Source organism: Urocitellus parryii, chromosome 15 (assembly GCF_045843805.1).
Source record: "Urocitellus parryii isolate mUroPar1 chromosome 15, mUroPar1.hap1, whole genome shotgun sequence".
In the NCBI taxonomy this organism is placed as follows: Eukaryota; Metazoa; Chordata; class Mammalia; order Rodentia; family Sciuridae; genus Urocitellus; species Urocitellus parryii.
In genome coordinates this window covers 34,979,375-34,998,747 of record NC_135545.1, presented here as the reverse complement: position 1 = coordinate 34,998,747, position 19,373 = coordinate 34,979,375, and the positions used below count along the sequence as shown (strand labels likewise).

At 38.7% G+C, this 19,373-nt stretch overlaps 1 protein-coding gene across 1 annotated transcript; it reads right to left on the bottom strand.

Annotated features, from left to right (window-relative positions):
- Positions 1 to 552: 552 nt before the first annotated feature.
- On the bottom strand, positions 553 to 1,825 carry Vps72 (vacuolar protein sorting 72 homolog). Its single transcript, XM_077793133.1, is given in 2 exon segments — positions 553 to 1,800; positions 1,802 to 1,825. Coding segments are annotated over 2 exon segments (1,095 nt in total). The 3' UTR covers positions 553 to 729.
- Between the last annotated feature and the right edge of the window lie 17,548 nt (positions 1,826 to 19,373).

Sequence of the window (19,373 nt, the reverse complement as noted above, 5' to 3'; positions counted from 1 at the left end):
TCTAGTGAAGCCATAGCAGGCTGTGTACATGCATGTCCACTAGTTGAACTAGAGATGGAAACTGACCCAAGGGGGACCAGGCATGAGCTGGAGGTGATGCACAAACTCTCTCTCTTGCTCAGTAAATCAGGCAATGGTAAATCATTATGCCACCAGACAGGCTTCTCCTGCAACTTTTTCTGGACTATGGCAAAGATGAACCAGGTGATAAAGGGAAGAGAAAAGAGACACCATTAAACAAAGTCAAGAGCTACCTCAACCCCTAAGAGCTCTCAGTTCCAAATACCATCCAGAGTTGCCATTGAAGAAAAATTCCCTCCTTTGCTGTTTGTTTTAGGTTGGTTGGTTGGTTGGTTGGTTGGCTTCCTTAAGTGCACCAATTAGTTTCTGGGTCTTACAATCTGAGGAGCTAAATTAACAACAACTCAAAACTGCTTTAGTAGAATAACTACCTGTTAATTAGAAATTAGTAGCCACTTGAAAACTGACTACTAAAAATTGTACACTAAATTTATTTATTTATTTATTTATTTTTTCAAGAAGGATTTTCCATTTTATTAGATTAAAAAACCCACAACAAAATGAACAAGGAATTGGGGGAAAGATGGGGAAAGACATATAGAAGAAGAATGGGCAATCAGAGATATTAAGGGCAGAAGTAGACAGAGAGGGAAGATCAAGAGCCCCATTTTCAGGCAGCAAAGAGTTTTCTAAGGACTAGACATCTCTTCATTTGATGACAATTTTTTGGCGCAAGGCTCGGGGCCCAGAGCCAGGGAGGGGCTCAGGAGGTGGGGGGCCAGGGCCCAGGGCTGAGGCAGTAGGAGGCAGTCCATGGGCAGTGATGTACTTCTTGTAGGCCTCACGGATGATCTTGAAAGCTCGAGCAGTGGCATAGGGGATGTCTGTAACAGGGTCCCGGTACAGAGCTGGACGATGGGTCACTGGGCAGACCTCCCGAAAAGGGATCTTTGGGGGCCGACCTTGGGGGAACCATTCCTCAAATGTCGCATCATCACTAAATGTGATGAAGGTACGCGAGCAGCCAGCAGGTGGGATGACAGGTCCAGTCCCAGCATGGGAAGCCAATGAGGAGGCCGAGGGAGCAGGATCAAGTCCTTCGACATCCACATTCTCCTCCTTGGGGCCCAGCTCCCCGATAAGTGGCACCGTCATGGAATGATAGGTGATTATAGGCCCAGGGCACTTCCGTTTCTTGTGAACCTGTTTCTTTTTGTCAGCCTCCAGTCGCTCATATGTCTCCAATGAACGTAAGTTGAGCTCTTCTGTGATCTTGGCCTCTCTGAGCAGCTCTTCTTGGGTCAGTGGTCTCTCACAGTGGGGCCCCTTACGCCGCCGGGACTGGCCCTGTCTTTCCTGTACCCGAAGAAATGTTTGTCGCGTATGTTCAGCTGTAGATTGGCGCATGGACTTCCGACTGTCAGAGCTATCATCCTGTAGTTCAAGTGGCAGCAGTGCCTTCTCTTCTCGGGCCTTTTGAGAGCTACCAGCTGGGGTGCTGACCTTTCGAGGTCTCAAGCTCTTTAGAGGCTCCTTATAGGCTTTAGTGACTACTCGGCGCTTCCTTCTTGGCTCTTCTGTTTCTCCATCACTGGATGGTTCATCCCCTTCATCAATATCAAAGTCAGAGTCCACCTCATCCTCTGTGTCTGACTGGTCCCCTTGATACTCATCATCTCCAGATTCCTCAGTGAAACCTCCGTAAGTCGTCTGGTAGGACTCATCTTCTTCCTCTGCCTCCAGAAGCCCAGAAAGCCTGTTCCCAGCGGTCTTCCGGGGGGGCCCGGCCCCCAGCCAAACTCATGTCGCCTAGCGAGACTGCCTGTACACTAAATTTAATCATTGTTATTAATCTTTTTTTTTTTTTGCTTTTTCATTTATTTATTTTTTTCAAGATGGGCCTGTCCTTAAAATACATAGTATTTTTAAAGTTATATCTAAATCATTTCATATATATTTGTAAATTTAAGGTCCTCTGTATATGTACCTTGCATTGTATTTGCATATAATTTTTTCTTAAAGCCATAGAAAAACATACTAGAAATAAATGACCCATAATATCATATCACAAATAGTTTCTTTTGCATAGAGGGATTAAGGGATCTTTATTCTTTTGTATTTTAGTAGTTGTCTTCTGAGTTTGGGCAGGGGGTATGGTTCAATGGTACAGTACTAGCTGGGCATATGCCAGACCTTGGGTTCTATCCCCAGTACCACACACACACGCACACACACACACAAAAAAAAATTGTTATCTTCCAAAGTTACTACAATGCATATAAGGCTGGAACATCAAAGATCAAGGTGCCTGCAGGTTCGATATCTGGTGACAGCAGCAGCTCTCTCTTTCCAAGTTGGCACCTGTGGACTGCATCCTGTAGAAGGTAGACTGTGTGTTCACGTGGTTGAAAGGGACAGAAGGAGTCAACTCACCCCTAGGAGCCCCTTTATGAGGCAGGGATCCATTCATGAGGATGGAGGTCTCATGGCCTAATCAATTCCTAGTCATCAACCTCTTAATTCTATTGTGCTTGAAACAGGCAGGAGGTGCAGGGCCACCCCCACTCCCAAGGTGAATGCTTTGTGAACAGTCTTGGAGCAAATGCTTATGCATCCAGGGTCCTGGCAAATCCTAGCTCTCAGGGGCAGCTGAGGTGGTGTCCAGTCCATGGCACACACAACAAGAAATTGGGTCTTGTCTGGCCCAAGGTAAAAACTAGCTCATTAAATAATAGCAAGAATTGACATATGGAATTACATCAAATTAAAAAAAAACACTTCTGCACAGCAAAGAAACAATCAATGGAGTGAAGACTCAGCCTACAGCATGGGAGAAGGTCTTTGACAGCTATTCATCTGATAGAGGCTTAATATTCAGAATACATAAAGAATTCAAAATCTTTAACACCAAAACAACAAGTAATCCAGTAAACAAATGGGCAAAGGAGCTGAACAGACTCTTCTCAAAAGAAGAAATGCAAACAGCCAATACATAGGTGAAAATGCCATCATGAGCCATCAACGAAATGCAGATTGAAGCTACATTAAGATTCCATCTCACCCAGGTCAGAATGGCTATTACCAGCACTACTAACAGCAACAACAAATCCTGAAGATGTGGAGAAAAAGGAACCCTTATACACTGTTGACAGGAATATAAATTGGCACAGTCACTGTGGCAAACAGCATAAAGATTCCTCAAATAAATAAATAAAAAGAGAGCTAACATATGATCCAACTCTACCATTGCTGGGTGATACCTGAAGATCAAATCAAAGTCAGAATACCAAAAAGATACCTGCATACCCATGTTTATCACAGCATTGTTCACAATAACCAAGACATGAAATCAGCCCAGATGCCCATCAATAGATGAATGGATAAAAAGAAAATATAACATATATACATATGTGTGTATATTCCATAATATATTACACACACACACATACACACACACACACACACATGCACATGCATACATTGGAGTATCATTTAGCCATGAAGAAGAATGGAATTCTACCATGTATGGGAAGATGCATGGAACCATGTTTTGGGTTAGTTGGGTTTCCTTAAGAATTAGTTTCTAGGCCTTCCAATCTAAAGAGCTAAATTAATAATTCAAAATTGCTTCACTAGAATAATTGCCTGTTAATGACAAATTGACACTTGAAAACTGTCTAACTACAAATTGTACCTTGCATTTAATCACAGTTATTTTATTTTGGGTTTTTTTTTTTTTTTGCTTTTTCATTTATTTATTAACATGAAATCATCATGTTAAGCAAAAGAACTCAGTCTGAGAAAGGCAGGAATTGGATGTTTTCTCTCATATATAGAATCTATAAATAAAATATAATTAATTAAAAACCAGCTCATTCAAGTGGTATCTGAGAAGTAGGTGGACCCAGAGAACAAGGGTCCGGATTGTGGGCAATCGCAAGAGGACAGAGATTAGGGATCAGGGCACCAGGGGCGGGAGAGAGGACCCTGAGCCTTTTCCTAAACTGCTCCACAGCAGTTGCTTCTTGAGGGGAGGAGAAGACTTATGGATCTCCCTCTCTGAGTTTCAGGAAGTGAATGGCTGTTTGTTATATCAGTAGCAAAAGATCCCGGTACCTGCTGCAGAGCAGGTCACTGGGGATCCCAGTGGTTCCCTTAAGTGTTTGATATTCATCTGTCTCTACCTTTTTCTTTGTTCCTACCCATGCACTGCATCTCTAATATGCCAATCTCATCACTGATCCTTCTTCTATTTTTATTTTATTTTTTGCAAAGAGCAAGCATTTTAGGTGTTTAACACTATGTAATAAGCATTCGATACTTGGTCTCATTGTTCATTTATTCATCGAGAAAACTAAAACAATTTTGCCACCTATCTCTGTGGAATAATAAGTAAGATGATGTCATTAGTAAGTTTCAAGAGTTATTTTGAATTATTGGCCATGTCCTTGCAAATTAATATTATATTTTAAAACTATTGTGGATTCTAATAACACGTTCTTATGTGAAAATTAATTGCTTTTGAGAAGAACAAGGTGTAGAAAAGCCTTTTTTCAGTTATACCTTCAGGGATGATGCTCAGATTTTGATGTTTTTTACCTGTGGAAGAAGATGAAGGTCAAAGTGTTAATTTCACTATCATTAATATTATGATTCTAATTATTACCATTATACATTTTTATAGCATGCTTCATCTCAGAGACTCACAGTAACTAACTGCTTTGTCGGTGAACTGATTAACTCTGCCCTGTGTCAGAGGAAAATTTCTAGATGAAAAATAAAGTCGATTGTCATAATGGGGTTCACATATCTCCCCACGAAGTGGAATGAAACAGATGTGGTTGGTTTCACCTTCTTTCAAATTTGATACTATCTGAGCTGAACAGAAACTGACTAAAATGTCCTGAAATTATCTCCCCCCAGAATGGGAAGAGTGACAGTATCTGATCCGGCGGTTCCAGGGAGTGCGTTCAATTTTGAAAGGCCAGTTAGATAAGCGAATATTGGCACAACTCTCCAGATATTCATTCCCCAATTAATAATGTCATTTTCAGTTTTTCCAGGTGGAGAATGGGAAGCTTGTCTTGGCATTACAGGTCTCTGCTTGGAGCCTACTCTTTGCACAGTTAGTCACTACTCTAATTCCACAGCCTTGGAAAAATATGGGGCTAGGTGACAGAGGGTCATGGAGAAAATGAGAATGATAAGAACACATATCTAAACACCATGAACACACAGCTATTGCCTCAGGGCCTACCATGCTTAAAGTTCTACTTACAGGAACCAGCATTTTTCTTAAGAAGACAGATCCCAATCAAGAAACTCTAATAATTATTAAAGCCAACCACATGGTTTTTCCCACATGTTTTTTTTTAAACCCTTTGTGGAGCATGACAAATATACATTGTGGTGAAACAATAAAAGTAAGGATCAAAATTAAACTGAACTTTTCTGTTGAAGAATTTTAGACTTGGGATGTACGTCATAGCCCTGTTGCTCACTTCAGGGTGGTGGAACACAGACTTGGAAAATGGTAAGCGTGTGTGTTTATGTGTGTGTGGTGTCAGAGGCAAATGAATACATAGGTCAAAATGTCCCAGTGTAAGGCACGAAGAATGGCACATCAGCCCTACTCTCTGTCCCAAGAGACTTCTTTGCAGTCAAGGATGTGAATGAGTTCCTAATGTAGATGATATTAGAGAATTACCTCAAGGAAAAAGAGAGAGAGAGAGAGAGAGAGAGAGAGAGAGAGAGAGAGAGAGAGAGATTATTAATCTAGAATGATTACTCTGGTCTGCAGTCACCTTAATCTTCCTTCATACCAATCAACAAGTCCCACAACAGCCTACCCTTAAGTTTACTGGCCATTTGAATTCTTGCCAATCATCTGCTTTCCAACTCTGTTTTTTCTTGATAACTACTGAAAGAGCAATTGTGTTTGTCCTTGAGCTGATCTGGGAAAGCAGGAGCAGGACCATTTTCTGTGACACGGGTTTTCTATTCTGTAGGAAGGCACTACCTAAGAAACTTAGGACTTCTGGTGTCAGAAACTTTGACATCGATTTGCATGCCACCATCAGACACTAGCAGATGAGCCTCCTTTTGGCTCTTCCAAGAAGGTCGGATGCTGAACCATCAATAACTGGCAACAATGACAAGAAGACAGAGCTATCTGATGAGAGCTCTGTGGAACCTATCGCTGGAAAGAGCTTATCTTTGCCAAACACATGCAACGTGCCTCTTGTAAAATATGTCTTTTGAGTGAAAATGATTTCCACTTGTTTAATTGATGGGGAGTCCATGCATTCAAATTTTATCTGAACCTACCTAGGAAAAAGACAAACACTGTCGGAATGTGTGTGTGTGGCAAAGAGGAGAGGAGGATAATATGCCCCATATCAAATAAGCTCAATTTTTAGAAGCCAGACAAAAGTATTCTTAATGGCTAACAAGTAAGAAGCAACTCAAAGGCACAGTCATGGAAAACTGTATATGCATACAATTTGGTATATTGTGGTTTATAAATACCATGGAACACTATGGAGCAATTACAAATCAGCAAACTGTTGATAACTTCAATGGCACAGAGGAGTCTTGAAAACTTTAAGAAGTCAGAAACACACTTATGATTTCATTTGTATTGAACTCTAGAAAAAGCAAAGCTAATGCAAAATTATTTGAATAGTGATCCCACCTGGGACACAAATATTTCTACCTCTCATTCTACATATTATGAAAACTGAAGCTGTTGAAGTAGATTGGAAAGATTATGAGAATAGTTACCCATGAAATTGAGATGTGAATCCTCAAACATAGGCCAGCCCACACATGGTTGTGGAACCTACCCTTGTTTCTAGATATTGCATTACCTAGAAAAGTAGCAGGAACAATGGTCCCTCTAAGGCTTTTGTCTAATATGGGATATAGAAGGTGTTGATGTTAAATTAGACCAGAAATCAAATGATAGAAGTAAACTTGGCCTATTCCCTAGTTGATAAGAACATATGCATTATTAAACCAAATATATGGATTGATAATATATAGAACAAAATTTCTGAACAGAACATAGTTCGTTTATCTCAGGCCTTGCAACTCTTTCCCTTGTCCTATTCAGAGAGAGAGAGAGGAATTTACCAGGCAGAAACTTCATTCCCTGGATGCTGTCTATTCTTCTCTGAGAAGAATGGATCCAGGGGTTGGAGTTCTGTCCTTAAATGCAACCATGTGAAGGGAGCCCTATTTTCTTCCATAGCTTTCAATATCTCAGCTATTCCATCTCCTTTGGATGGAAATCTAAGAATTCATTTTTTTCTCTCTTTATTAAAGCACTTATTTCAAGCTATTGTTCTTTTAGTATCATCTTGTTTCCCTCACAATATTGTGAATTAATTAAGGACAGAACAATATCTTACTCCTCTCGAGGCTAAAATATTGCCTACAACCCCTGTGACCTGAATGCCATGCTCTGTGTGGCAATCCGAATCCTTTCCAAACCTGTGATATTTTTGCTCCAGTGCCCATGAACTTATCCAATATAAAGGTTCTTGAGTCCTGTGTTTCTAGTGCTCTGGAGGAACAATGGCCCCTCTGAACTCTTCTAATACAGAATATATAAGGTGTTGGTGCTCAATTAGACCAGAGTCCCCAAATTTCAAATATTCTTCCATGGCCTCAGTGTCACCCATTTCTAGTTCAACCGTCCTACTTCATCCTGTCCAGAGACCAGATCAAATCTCAGACTTTTAACAAAGACAAGTAATATTGGAAGGCTAAAACTTTATCTGATGCAACATATTGTCCTTGGCCTCCCAGAAGTTGTTTGCTGAACAAACCAAGAGTAAATCTATCCCTAAGGGCTAAATTCTAATTATGCAATTACAAAGTATAGCAGAGTAAAAATGATTTTCTTTGGAAAATAATTCTCATATAAGATGCTGGGAAATGATTGCAACTATGACAAAATAGTCAATGAAAAAAAAAATAGACAACTCAAACTGTTTATTTGCTGTCAGGAAGACAAAAGTCTAAGTACTCTGATTGAACTTATTTTTCCTTTTCCAGTTCAGCAATGTTGCATGGTAGGTAAGAGTTCAGCTAGAAAGAACAGAAATGGTACATATATGTATCTACCTAGCACACCAACACATTTAATGTGATGGGCAAGAATATCTATTAAGACATTTGTGACCCAAGCACTGGCTGACGGGGACTCCCCCATCCCATACCCCTCCTGTACCACTATTTAACCAAAAATGTTAGCTTCTCTCTAGGCAGCCTCCACTGGAGCTTCCTGCATGATAAAGTTTTTTCTTATTTTCTTGCTATTGCTATTTAGTTTTTGTTTGTAATTTCTTTAAAATATAACATATCGTTGAAAGCATTTTGGGATGCCATCATAATAATACTGAAAAAATAAATAAAATTTAATAACAGATGTATTAACACTCTTTTGCCATGAGCATATGTTCAGCTGAAGAATATTTATTCAGGACCCAAGATATAGCTCCAGGCTTTTCTTTTTTTCAAGTTCAGTCACGAGTTACAAAGAGCCTTCATTATGAAAATTTAATTGAGCCACGTGGTTTTATGTCAATATGCACTGTGAAATATTTTTGCATCTGCCAGTTGAAAAGATATTATTCTTAGTTAGGTTTATAAAATCCTACAACACTCATTCTTCTCTATCCTTCTAAAATAGATCTGGTTTCTGGAGAATTGAGTCAGTAAGTAGGATTTATTTTTTTCCTTCTAATTGTTTAATTTTCTTTTTTAAAAAAAGAAAAAATAAGTGTAACATGGAAAATGAAGCAGGACTGGAATAAATGGCTGTCAACTCAACAAACCTTAAGTAAATTTTATGCCCAGCGCTGCCATTGGTATTCAATATCACTAGATATTTTACCTTGAATAATCACTGATGGACATTGATTTTGTCTTTGCTCTTCACAGCACAGCAAAATTAATGTGAAAGTCAGACTCAAATGAGTCCCAATGGTGTCCTCCGATCTCTGCTGAGAAGCACATTTCAAATACAGAAGAAATGGCAACCAGCTGAGACCCAGTGTATCTTGTATTGTCACAATTAACAGATATGAATAGCCCTCACAGGAGAGCTCGGGTTACCTTTATATCAACTTTGGAGGTGAGAGTCTGAAACAGTTCACTGGGGTTAATATGTAGTGGTTTTATGGTTTGATTAATTCTTACCAATTAAAATGATGATGTTTCTCTTTTTTCACATTATATTTTCATAATTATTCTTTGGGGTATGTGGATGTAACCGTGAAATGTCAACAAGGGGGGAATCATTGTATAGGAGTTTAGAGTCAGGGAAAAAATATTTTCCTGAATGCATTTAGGAAAAAAAAAGGAAAGACAAGAATAAAATGTGAAATTGAATAGTAGCATACAGCAGTGAATGCAGGGAATGGCAGAACTCTATTCTTCATTCAAGAGTGCATCTTGATGATCTGTCATGTTGGCATTGACCAAAACACCACACTACCATTTATTTGGTCAGACTAATTCAGACCATATGGCAGAAAGTAGCAAGCACTTAAGATGAGCTGTGTGGATTATTAAAGATTGTGAATCTTCACCAAGAGCAAATGTTTATCTTTTTTGCATCTCCTGGTATCTAACCCAGCTGCTCAACAGAGGAGATAGGTATGTGCTTAGTCAACTTTAACATGAAACAAATGAAAGATATACCTTACATTGTGGCTGTATAGCAAATACATTTGGTATCTTATTCTTAAGCCAGTGGCTCTCACTTCTTGGCTTTTTTTCTCAACAATGGCATTTAAGGGCAAATATATGCAACTCTCTGACCAAAGATTCTTCTGGTCCCCCAGGCATTTTTGATCAGTTATTTACTATCATTAGATACAGTCTTCGATGGATAACAGCAGATCTTATTGAGGAAGTATCTCAGCAGCCTCAGATCTTGGGTTGAAAAGCCCTGATAGATAGTCTGCAATGTCCACCAGAGTTTCTTATCTCAGGACTTATCTCAGGGCTCACAATGCTAATTATCTGACTTAATGCATTCAACACTCACCCCTCTCTTCCCTGTCTCTGCACTCCATTTCTGGCTCATCTCAGAGTCACCTGCCAACTAGATATACTTCCCGATCTAGCTCTGCTTCTAGAGAAACCCAAATCAAGACACATTTTTGGTCAACATGCCTCAGGATGCTCAAAAAAAGAAGATAAAAATAAAAAAGTGATAGTACATGGCATCCTATGCCACACCATGCTATAAAAGACAATGCAGCCAGGAAGCTGTAATACCCAGCCCCAGTACCTGTGGCCAACACCTTGGCACCACAGCAATTCATTTTCAGGCCCGTACATGAACTGTAGATCTGTAGGTGTTTCCATTGTATTTACAGCACCTGCCACGGGACTAAAGCAGCTTGCACAAAGGCAAAAATGTTCTACACAGTTAATCAGATTGCTTCATGGACAGGAAAAAAACAAATCCAATCATTTATCTCCAATGCTTTCCCAGCCCAATCTTATCCCTGGAGCGGTTTATACAACAAACACTGAAGAGGAGATTTGGCAATTATTTGGTATGATTTAATCAGAAGAGATGGCGAATCAAATAATAAAAGGCATAAAGTTACACAAGGACTAGACTTCATCTGTGTTGATGACACAACTGCCAAATTGCCACTTTAATCTCTCCTGAATCTTTACCTCTCTGAATAGAACCAGTTGTAATATCACTGCATTTTCTTCTTGCCATTTTCAAAATTTCACAGAGTTTTTTGATCAATGGGATTGATTTTCTCATTCTCAGCCCATCTCAGCATTTTGAAATACATTGTGTCAAATATTAAGCCTAGATGACTCTATGTTTAAAGTGGATGCTCTCATTAATGAGCAAAGAAAGGGAAGGGGAGTCAAGAGATATTAGAGGATCCTTGAAGGAACAGACTGCTAATTAAATTTATTACCAATTGTGTGACCTTGAAGAAAGTTCTTGATCCCTCTGAGCCAATTTTTTTTTCATCTGTATAATGGAAATAATGATTCCCAATTTTCAGAGCGTTTTTGAAAATTAGAAATAAAATAATTATGGCTGCTGGCATAATGCAAGTGCTCAGAGTTGTAATTTTTGTTTTTGGTATTGCTTCATCTTTTCAAGCTAATCTTCAGTCCAATTGTATTAATTGCCTCTGAAATGGATTCCACTTCTTTGGAAACCTCTGCATTCCATGTTTCTCTCAATTCATATAGGACTCGTTTTAGCCAAGTCTCTCATATGCTTACAATTTCAATCAAGTTCACAGATGAAGCTTTGCATGGGCAGCTCATGAGGTGGAATTTTGAATCTCTGAGAATTTTGAGGTGCCAATTTCCCTGTATGAAACAGTTTCCATAGCGAGGAAATGCCTGTTTAAGATAAGTCTAGCGATTCTTTTTACATTTTTATTAGTACATGATAGCTAAACCTAATAGTGGGGTTCATTGAGACATGATCACACAGGCATGGAACAGAATTTGCTCCATTTCAGTGTCTAGTACCTCCTGCCTCTGTTCCCTTCTCCCACATCCATCCCCCACCCAATCTATTTATTGATTTTATAAATCTGTATTTCTTCCGAATACATAAAGGTGGAATTCTCCATGGTACATTCACTGGTGCACACAGCATAATTTGGTCAACTTCATTCTGCTGTTGCTCCTCTTTTCCACCCTTCCCTGCTTTCCTTTCACCTCCTCCCTTCACTCCACTGATCTTTTTAATCATTATCATGATGTCTCCCTCCCCCCTTGTTTTTCCCCCTTATTTTGCTCTAGCTTCTATATATGAAAGAAAACATTCACCCCTTGACTTTCTGAGTCTGGCTTATTTCACTTAACATGATATTCTCAGTCCCGTCTATTTACTGGCAAATGCCATAATTTTATTTTTTTAATAGCTGAGTAAAACTCCATTGTATAATTTAATATATCACTAATTTAGCAAGAAAAATAAATTCAAAATTATTATCACTTAGGAGATTATGTTTTAGAATTCAGCCTACTAAATTTCTAGCTATAACCAATAGTTATTATACTATTCTAAAGATGAAATAATATAATTAAAGCAACTGGCACAAAATGTAGTGAAATAAGTATAACTTCTTAATAAAAGTAAAATATGAAAGTGCATTACCTTTCTTGCTTATATCATGCTACACATAATTTGGATTAAGCATACGAGTTTGCCCTAATGTTTTATACCAGAGATATTGAATATGTAACATCTTATGGATTTAAGACCTAGAGACATCATTTGCAGGGAAGCAGAATTTTAACGGCCTTCTTCACTTTTTTTGCCTATAGACTGGATTTGCTTTCTGTCATGGGACTAAACAGCAGGAAAATATCACCAACTATTCATTCTCAGTGGTTTAAATTTAATATTTCTGATTTTAGAGAGATAAAACAGGCCAGTCCTTGGGACTTGTTTCCTCCTCTGGACTTAGATTATCAGGATAAGATGCATCTCATGGCACATGGCCCAATTTGTAAAAGTGATGCAGGTTAACAAAAGAGTTTTATGTCTAGGAAGCAAACCTAAGCTTTCCATATGGGATTTGTATTCCTAAGAGGCTTTTAATTCAACAGATAAAATGGACCTATTCTACCATATTAAAAGTCCTAAATATCATAACATTTTTAGGTGGAGGCCACAAGAAAAAAATATGCATGCAACACACACACACACACACACACACACACACACACAAGATTCTAGCTTGCATTTTTAGTCAATATGCCATTCGTTTTATTTTAATTTTAAAACTTTCCACCAGGCAACTGATTGGAAAGTTAGTGCTATGTGCAAAGAACCTTTTATTTTCAATTAGTCATGCCCATTAAATAAATGAATGTGAAGATTTGGGTCCTCTCCACCCTCAAATTAGCAGGTACATTAACTAAATTTGGATAATAAATCATTTAATAATTCATAAAAAATAAATATGACATAAAAGATAATTGTAAATTTGTACTGTTTGCTTTCCTCTAAATTATAACTGAAGAAAAGAGTTGGCCCTATGGGTTGTTGATTGGGGTGGAAATGCAACTGGGGAACTCATTTTATAAGCACAGTTCCTGGGCTTGGTCAGCTTGGACTTCAACACTGAAAATGAATCCAACAATCATGATCCCACAGTATAAATGCTCCATCCTGGAACCAGAATGGGAGGCAGGACTTTCTTCCTATTTCAATAATAACCTATCGCCTGGCATATACCAGTAGGTACCAAAGCCAAGTTCTTTGCAAGAAAATGAATATTAGGTCTCATTGCATGAATAATAATTAAATTGGCTGGTTAACTACACTAGATGTGACAGTCTGTTAGGTTATGTTCCATTAGAGAACTGAAGTATCTGGATACATTACAGTCAGGATGGGTTTAAAAGTCCTTTCTCTGTGAAACACAAACAGGATTCAGAATCCTCTCTTCAGAGCTGTGAATGCATAGACTTACCTGAAGGTCCCCAGTGTTAGCAAATAAACTGGAGTTTGTGACCACAAATGACTAAGAGATTAAAGTATCAAAAGAAAGTTTAGCAAATATGTCTCATCTATCTGATTGTCAGGAAATTCCCTTCAAGTTGAACATCATTATGACCATTTTAGAGACGGGAACTGAAGCTCAAAATGCATCAGTCACTTGATAGAATCACATGAAGTAGCAGATTGTCTTTTGCAAAGAGAGCCACAAGGAAACTTCCTATCCCACCTCCTCCTCTATGATGTGACCTTAAGGTGATGTTTATACACCTCTCTCTCACTTGCCTTCTCTCTCTCTCTCTCTCTCTCTCTCATAATTTGTGAATGCCCTAATAGATTCCAGCAGAAGTGTTGCTAATTGACTTCCAAGGATAGGTCACAAAAGACCATACACTTTTTGCTTTGTTCTCTTGGGATGCTCACTCTGGGGGAAGCCAAGTGCCATTTAAGAAGTCCAGCTACCACGAGAAGTCGTGCAGGCACTCCGGTAAAGAGCCCTTACTGAGCTTCCAGCCAACAGCCAACACCAACTGCTAGCCATGTGAGTGGACATCCAGTCTAGTTGATTCTTCAGATGGCTCCAGCCCTAAGGACCATCTAACAGCAACTATGTGAGAGACCCCCAAAGGAGGACTTTCTGGTCTGGCTCTCTAAAATTTAAGAATCTCTGACCCACAAAAATTATAAGCAACATAAACTGGTTGCATCAGTCCCCTAAATGTTGAGGCAATAGTAACTGAGACACAGCTAGCAAATCATCAAGCTAGAATTTGCACCTAGGTGTCTAACTCAAGTGAGTCAGTCAGCTTTCCATTGCTAAAACAAATACCTGAGATGACTTATAAAGATGAAAGGTTTAATTTGGCTCACAGTTTGGAAGTAGGTTTCAGTTCATACTCAGTTGGTCCTGTTGCTTTGGGCCTGTGGCAAAGAGAACAGCATGTTGGGGAATGTGTGTGGCAAAGCAAACCCACTCACCTCAAAGCCAGAGAGCAAAAGAGAAGAAAAGGAAGGTGCTCAAGGCCCACTATCCTCTTTGAGGGCCAGCCCAATGACCGAGAGGCCTCCCACTAGAACCTCCTCTTAAAGGTTCTACCACTTTACAATAGTACCATGGGCTGGGAACCAATCTTCTAACACACTGACCTTCAGGGACCACTTATCCAACTACAGAACCAGGAATGTCACTTTTTCCACTGTTCATCATGTTAAATTTCAATAGAAAGTACAGTGAGCTTTCGACTCTTCTTTCCCATAGTTTTTAAAAAGGTAGAAATAATCAAGGCTAAGGAGGAGCAAAGGTAGAAATATGAAGCAGGATGTTGTATCAGTCCATTTTCTGTTGCTATAACAAAATACCTGAAGTGTTTTGTAAAGTAAAATAGTTTGGCTTGTGATTCTGACAGCTGGAGGGTCCGAACAGGCCCACACCTCTTTTCTTACTTTCTGACATTACCACATTGGGAATAAAACTTCAAGCACATGAACTTTTAGGGAACACACTGAAACTATGTTCAAACCATAGCCAATGCTGAGGTGTAACACTCAGTAAACCTTTAAGCTAAACCAAAAGCATAAGGGTTCTTTGAGGCACTGGGATCTAGCTCAGTTCTTAAGACTTAATAGTTAATTCAGAGACAAAAATGTACCACAATGAAGGTCTTCACCTTATCCTGACTCCCCTGAAATAGTCTCTGCTGTATAGTCAAGAAATCAAATAAGGCACATAGTTGAAAATGAACAGCTGTGCAGATTTTTTTAGCTTCAACACAACCCACAGAAAGAATGGGACAGTTAATGGGTGCAGAAATTTAGTGGAAGTGAACATCTTTCTTAAGGATGAAGCAGAGGCATTGGATTTGTTCTTGTCAATCATCATCAAACAAGTTACACTGAATATCTATAGTGAACATAAAATTCTGAAATAGAGGGTAGGGGTGGCACGGAGCTTCTACCTGCAGAGAGCTTGGGCAAGTTCCCTAGAGGTAAGACAAGCCTATGTGAAATATGTGAAATGACGGCACAACTGACTTACTTTTTTGCTTGATCACATGTATTTCTACAAAAGCTCTGGGGCATCAGGGAAACAAGGAGAGAGAGATCCAGATAGAAGGGACGTAATCTAACATTTAAAGACACAAAGCAGACATCATCTTTAATAGCAAAAGCTGTCGAATTCATTTTTCTCATTTATAAATACAAGGATGACATGGGAGATGTGAAGTAACTTTATCGAAGTCACACAACAGAGTCAAGTTTGGTTTTGGAGCCAGATAATTTAGAATCGTGCTTTCTCTTCACTGTGGAGTGAAGATGGGGATGAACAAAGCACAAATGACCCTGAAGACTATGCTTAGAAATACTTTTCGAAATGCAGAATTAATAAGAATGAATGGCATCTCCTCCATCACCTGCCACCCCCCAAAAAAAATCCACCAGTAACATATGTACTCCATCTTGCCTCTATGTCCCCTGCATCATTCAATCTTTTCAGTTCTTTAGTTCTCCTGCTGGAGAATTGGATTAACACTGGAATTCCTACCTACTTACCCTACTTAAGTCATGATATCATCTTTACACATGACACTTTGGGGACCTCTAACTTACCTCCAAGTCACCTATGTGCAACCAAATCACATACTGTTATTTTTAAATCTTGCAAGCATCTGTATTAGTACCTTGATGAGAGCGAAGCCTGAGAATTTTCATGCTTTTAAATCATATTTCCCTCCCTTCCACGTGCTCCTCTGAGAAACCTAGGCAATCATATAAAAAGAGATCAGAGAGAAAACTGCATCTGGACGTGAACTTGTCGGGAATGTTTTCCTTGATTAAGCAGGGCTTGAGCCTGACAAGAAAATGGGCAGAATGACTTGGATCATCAGGAAAAGTAGGAAAAATGTTTTTTGGGTTTTTTTTTTGTGAAGGGGTTGAAGGTACAACATTTTCAAAATTTAGTGATCTTTCCTTGAAATAATTTTACCTATAATTTAAAATAAAAGTTATACTTACCAGGTATCCACTCTGCCCCAAGCATTTTGCTGTGTACTTTATTTCTGATGCACTTTGATAATAAATAGGGTTTGTGTAGAAATGCTAGCTAGAAGATGGAGACCCCATGGTAGGCTAAATGGCAGGGCAGGCTAACTGCAATGTATCAGAGAGACTTTTCCCATCACAAGACAGATGACATAATCCCAACAGAGATGAGCCTTGAAAAGACAATTTTATACTAAAGACTCTCCCAGATGCAAACTGATGTCTGAAGCAGCCCTCCCACCTCTCACACAGTGTTTAGAGCTTCCTGGAGAGATTTCTTTCCTTTTGAAAATAACATTATTGGAAGTTTATTTTAACTGTCTTTCAGGGGCATTGAAGAAAAAGCCTAGCTGTTTATAGGTTTTAATTTTTTTAAAAAAAAACTTAAATACTCCCCAGATGCATTGATGATAAGGTTTTAATTTTTTTCTTTCTTTCAACTCTTTATTCTAGCTTACCCTTTGGTATCAATTGATGATGGCCCACATCAACTAGCAAAAAATATATCCTGATTTCCCCCATTTGCCTTTTAAGCAAATCTCTCTCACGGCTCTCGACTGAATGCTTGACTCCCTCAAAATTTCATATCTTGAAATCCCAGCCCCAAATGGGATGGATGTGGCCTTTGCTAAAGTGGTTAAGGCAGAAGGGTAAAATGCTTATGAATGGGATTAATTCTCTTATAAAAGAGAACCCGAGGAGCTCCCTTGCCCTTCTATTATGCAAAAATGCAGAGAGAAGACAGCAGTCTATGAACCAGAAAGTTAGCCTCAATGGGCACCAAATCCCCTGACATCTTGACCTTACTTAGACTTCATTGCCTCTGGAACTATGGGTAATAAATTGCTGTTGTTTTCAAGCCACCAGCCTATAGAATTTTTGTTATAGCAGCTTGAGTAGACTAAGACACTTGCTATCTGATAGCCATTTACGGAGAATGTTAGCATAAGAGTGTGGCTCTGGAGCAAAACCACCTGAGTTAAATTCTCAGTTCCAGTACACGGCACATTGCTTAGTCTTTGTGCTTCAGTTTCCCCATCTGTAAAATGAGGATGATAATAGTATTTCCCTTATCTGGTCTCTTAAAAGATTAAGTAGGCTAACATTTATAAAGTGCTTTAGAGATTCCTTGTAAGTCCTTTGCAGGTGTTCACTGTTGTAAGTACTGAGATGGAAGATCCAAGAGGGCAGGAATTTTTGCCTGTATTGCTCACTGCTGTGGATGTAGTGCTTAGCACAGTGTCTAGCTCAAAGAGGAAAACTTCGATGCACAAAGGCATGAATACTCAGAATAGGAAGAACATTAGCACCTAGACGAGTGGTTCTCAGTCAGCCTGGGCCAGCAGCAGCAGCAGCAGCAGCAGCAGCTGGGACTTTGGTTTGCAAAATGCAATTTCTAAGGCCTCACTCCAGAACTAACCCAGAAAATCTCAGAATGGAGTCTAGCTATTTGTTTTTTTTTTCTTTTTATTGCCAAATTGTAAGAATTCTTTATAAATTCTGTATACATTTCCCCTATCACATAATGATTTGTCAACATTCTCTCCCATTCTATGGGTTTTCATTTCTTTTCTTTTTAAAAAATATTTATTTTTTAGTTTTAGGTGGACACAATATCTTTATTTTATATTTATGTGGTGCTGAGGATTGAATCCAGTGCCTCATGCATGCTAGGTGAATACTCTACCACTTAGCCACAACTAGCCCGGTTTTCATTTTGTTGATGGGATCATTTGAAGCACAAAGTTTTTAAAATTTTGATGGTGTCTCTTTTATTTTTTTATTTTTTTTATTTTTTTTTAAATTGGTTGTTCAAAACATTACAATCTCTTGACATATCATATTTCATACATTAGATTCAAGTGGGTTATGAACTCCCATTTTTACCCCAAATACAGATTGCAGAATCACATCGGTTACACATCCACATTTTTACATAATGCCCTATTAGTAACTGTTGTATTCTGCTGCCTTTCCTATCCCCTACTATCCCCCCTCTCCTCCCCTCCCATCTTCTCTCTCTACCCCATCTACTGTAATTCATTTCTCTCCTTGTTTATTTTCCCATTCCCCTCACAACCTCTTATATATAATTTTGTATAACAATGAGGGTCTCCTTCCATTTCCATGCAATTTCCCTTTTTTTAAAATAGTGTTTTTAAATAGTGCCTACCACATAACAGAAACTCAATACATAATCATTCAATAATATATAATTTCATTTGCTTTGTTATTCTTAATAACAGGGTAGACTCTGCCGAAATTGTTATTCCAGAACACTATAAATAAAAATTTAACTAAAGACAAAACACTAAACTCTATTGCTGACCAGATAATTCCAATGCAATGAATCATACCTCTGAAGTACATTTATTGGCCCACTAAACACTGAGAATTGGGAATTTCAAGGTGAGTTGTGGTAAATTTGTGGCTATAGCTAATATTTATTAAGCATATACTATAAACCAGGAACTTGACATGCATGATTTTAGTTTTTGCCTGCATAACTTTACAGCATCTGTGAATTTCATCTTCTTGTTACACATGAGAACCTTGAAATTCAGAAAAGACAAGAAATTCACCTAACATCACACAGCTGACAAGAGGTACAGTAAGGTATAGAACCAAAGACCTTAAACCCCAGAGATCACACTTTAACCCCTCCACCAGGTATAGGGTACTTATTTAATAACAACACATTGGAAGGCTAAAATATCTAAGGCTCTGAGTACTCTGCAAATGAAGATGTGCTTAAGAAATGGTTTCAAGGAAAAAAAATGGCCTTACAAAAGGA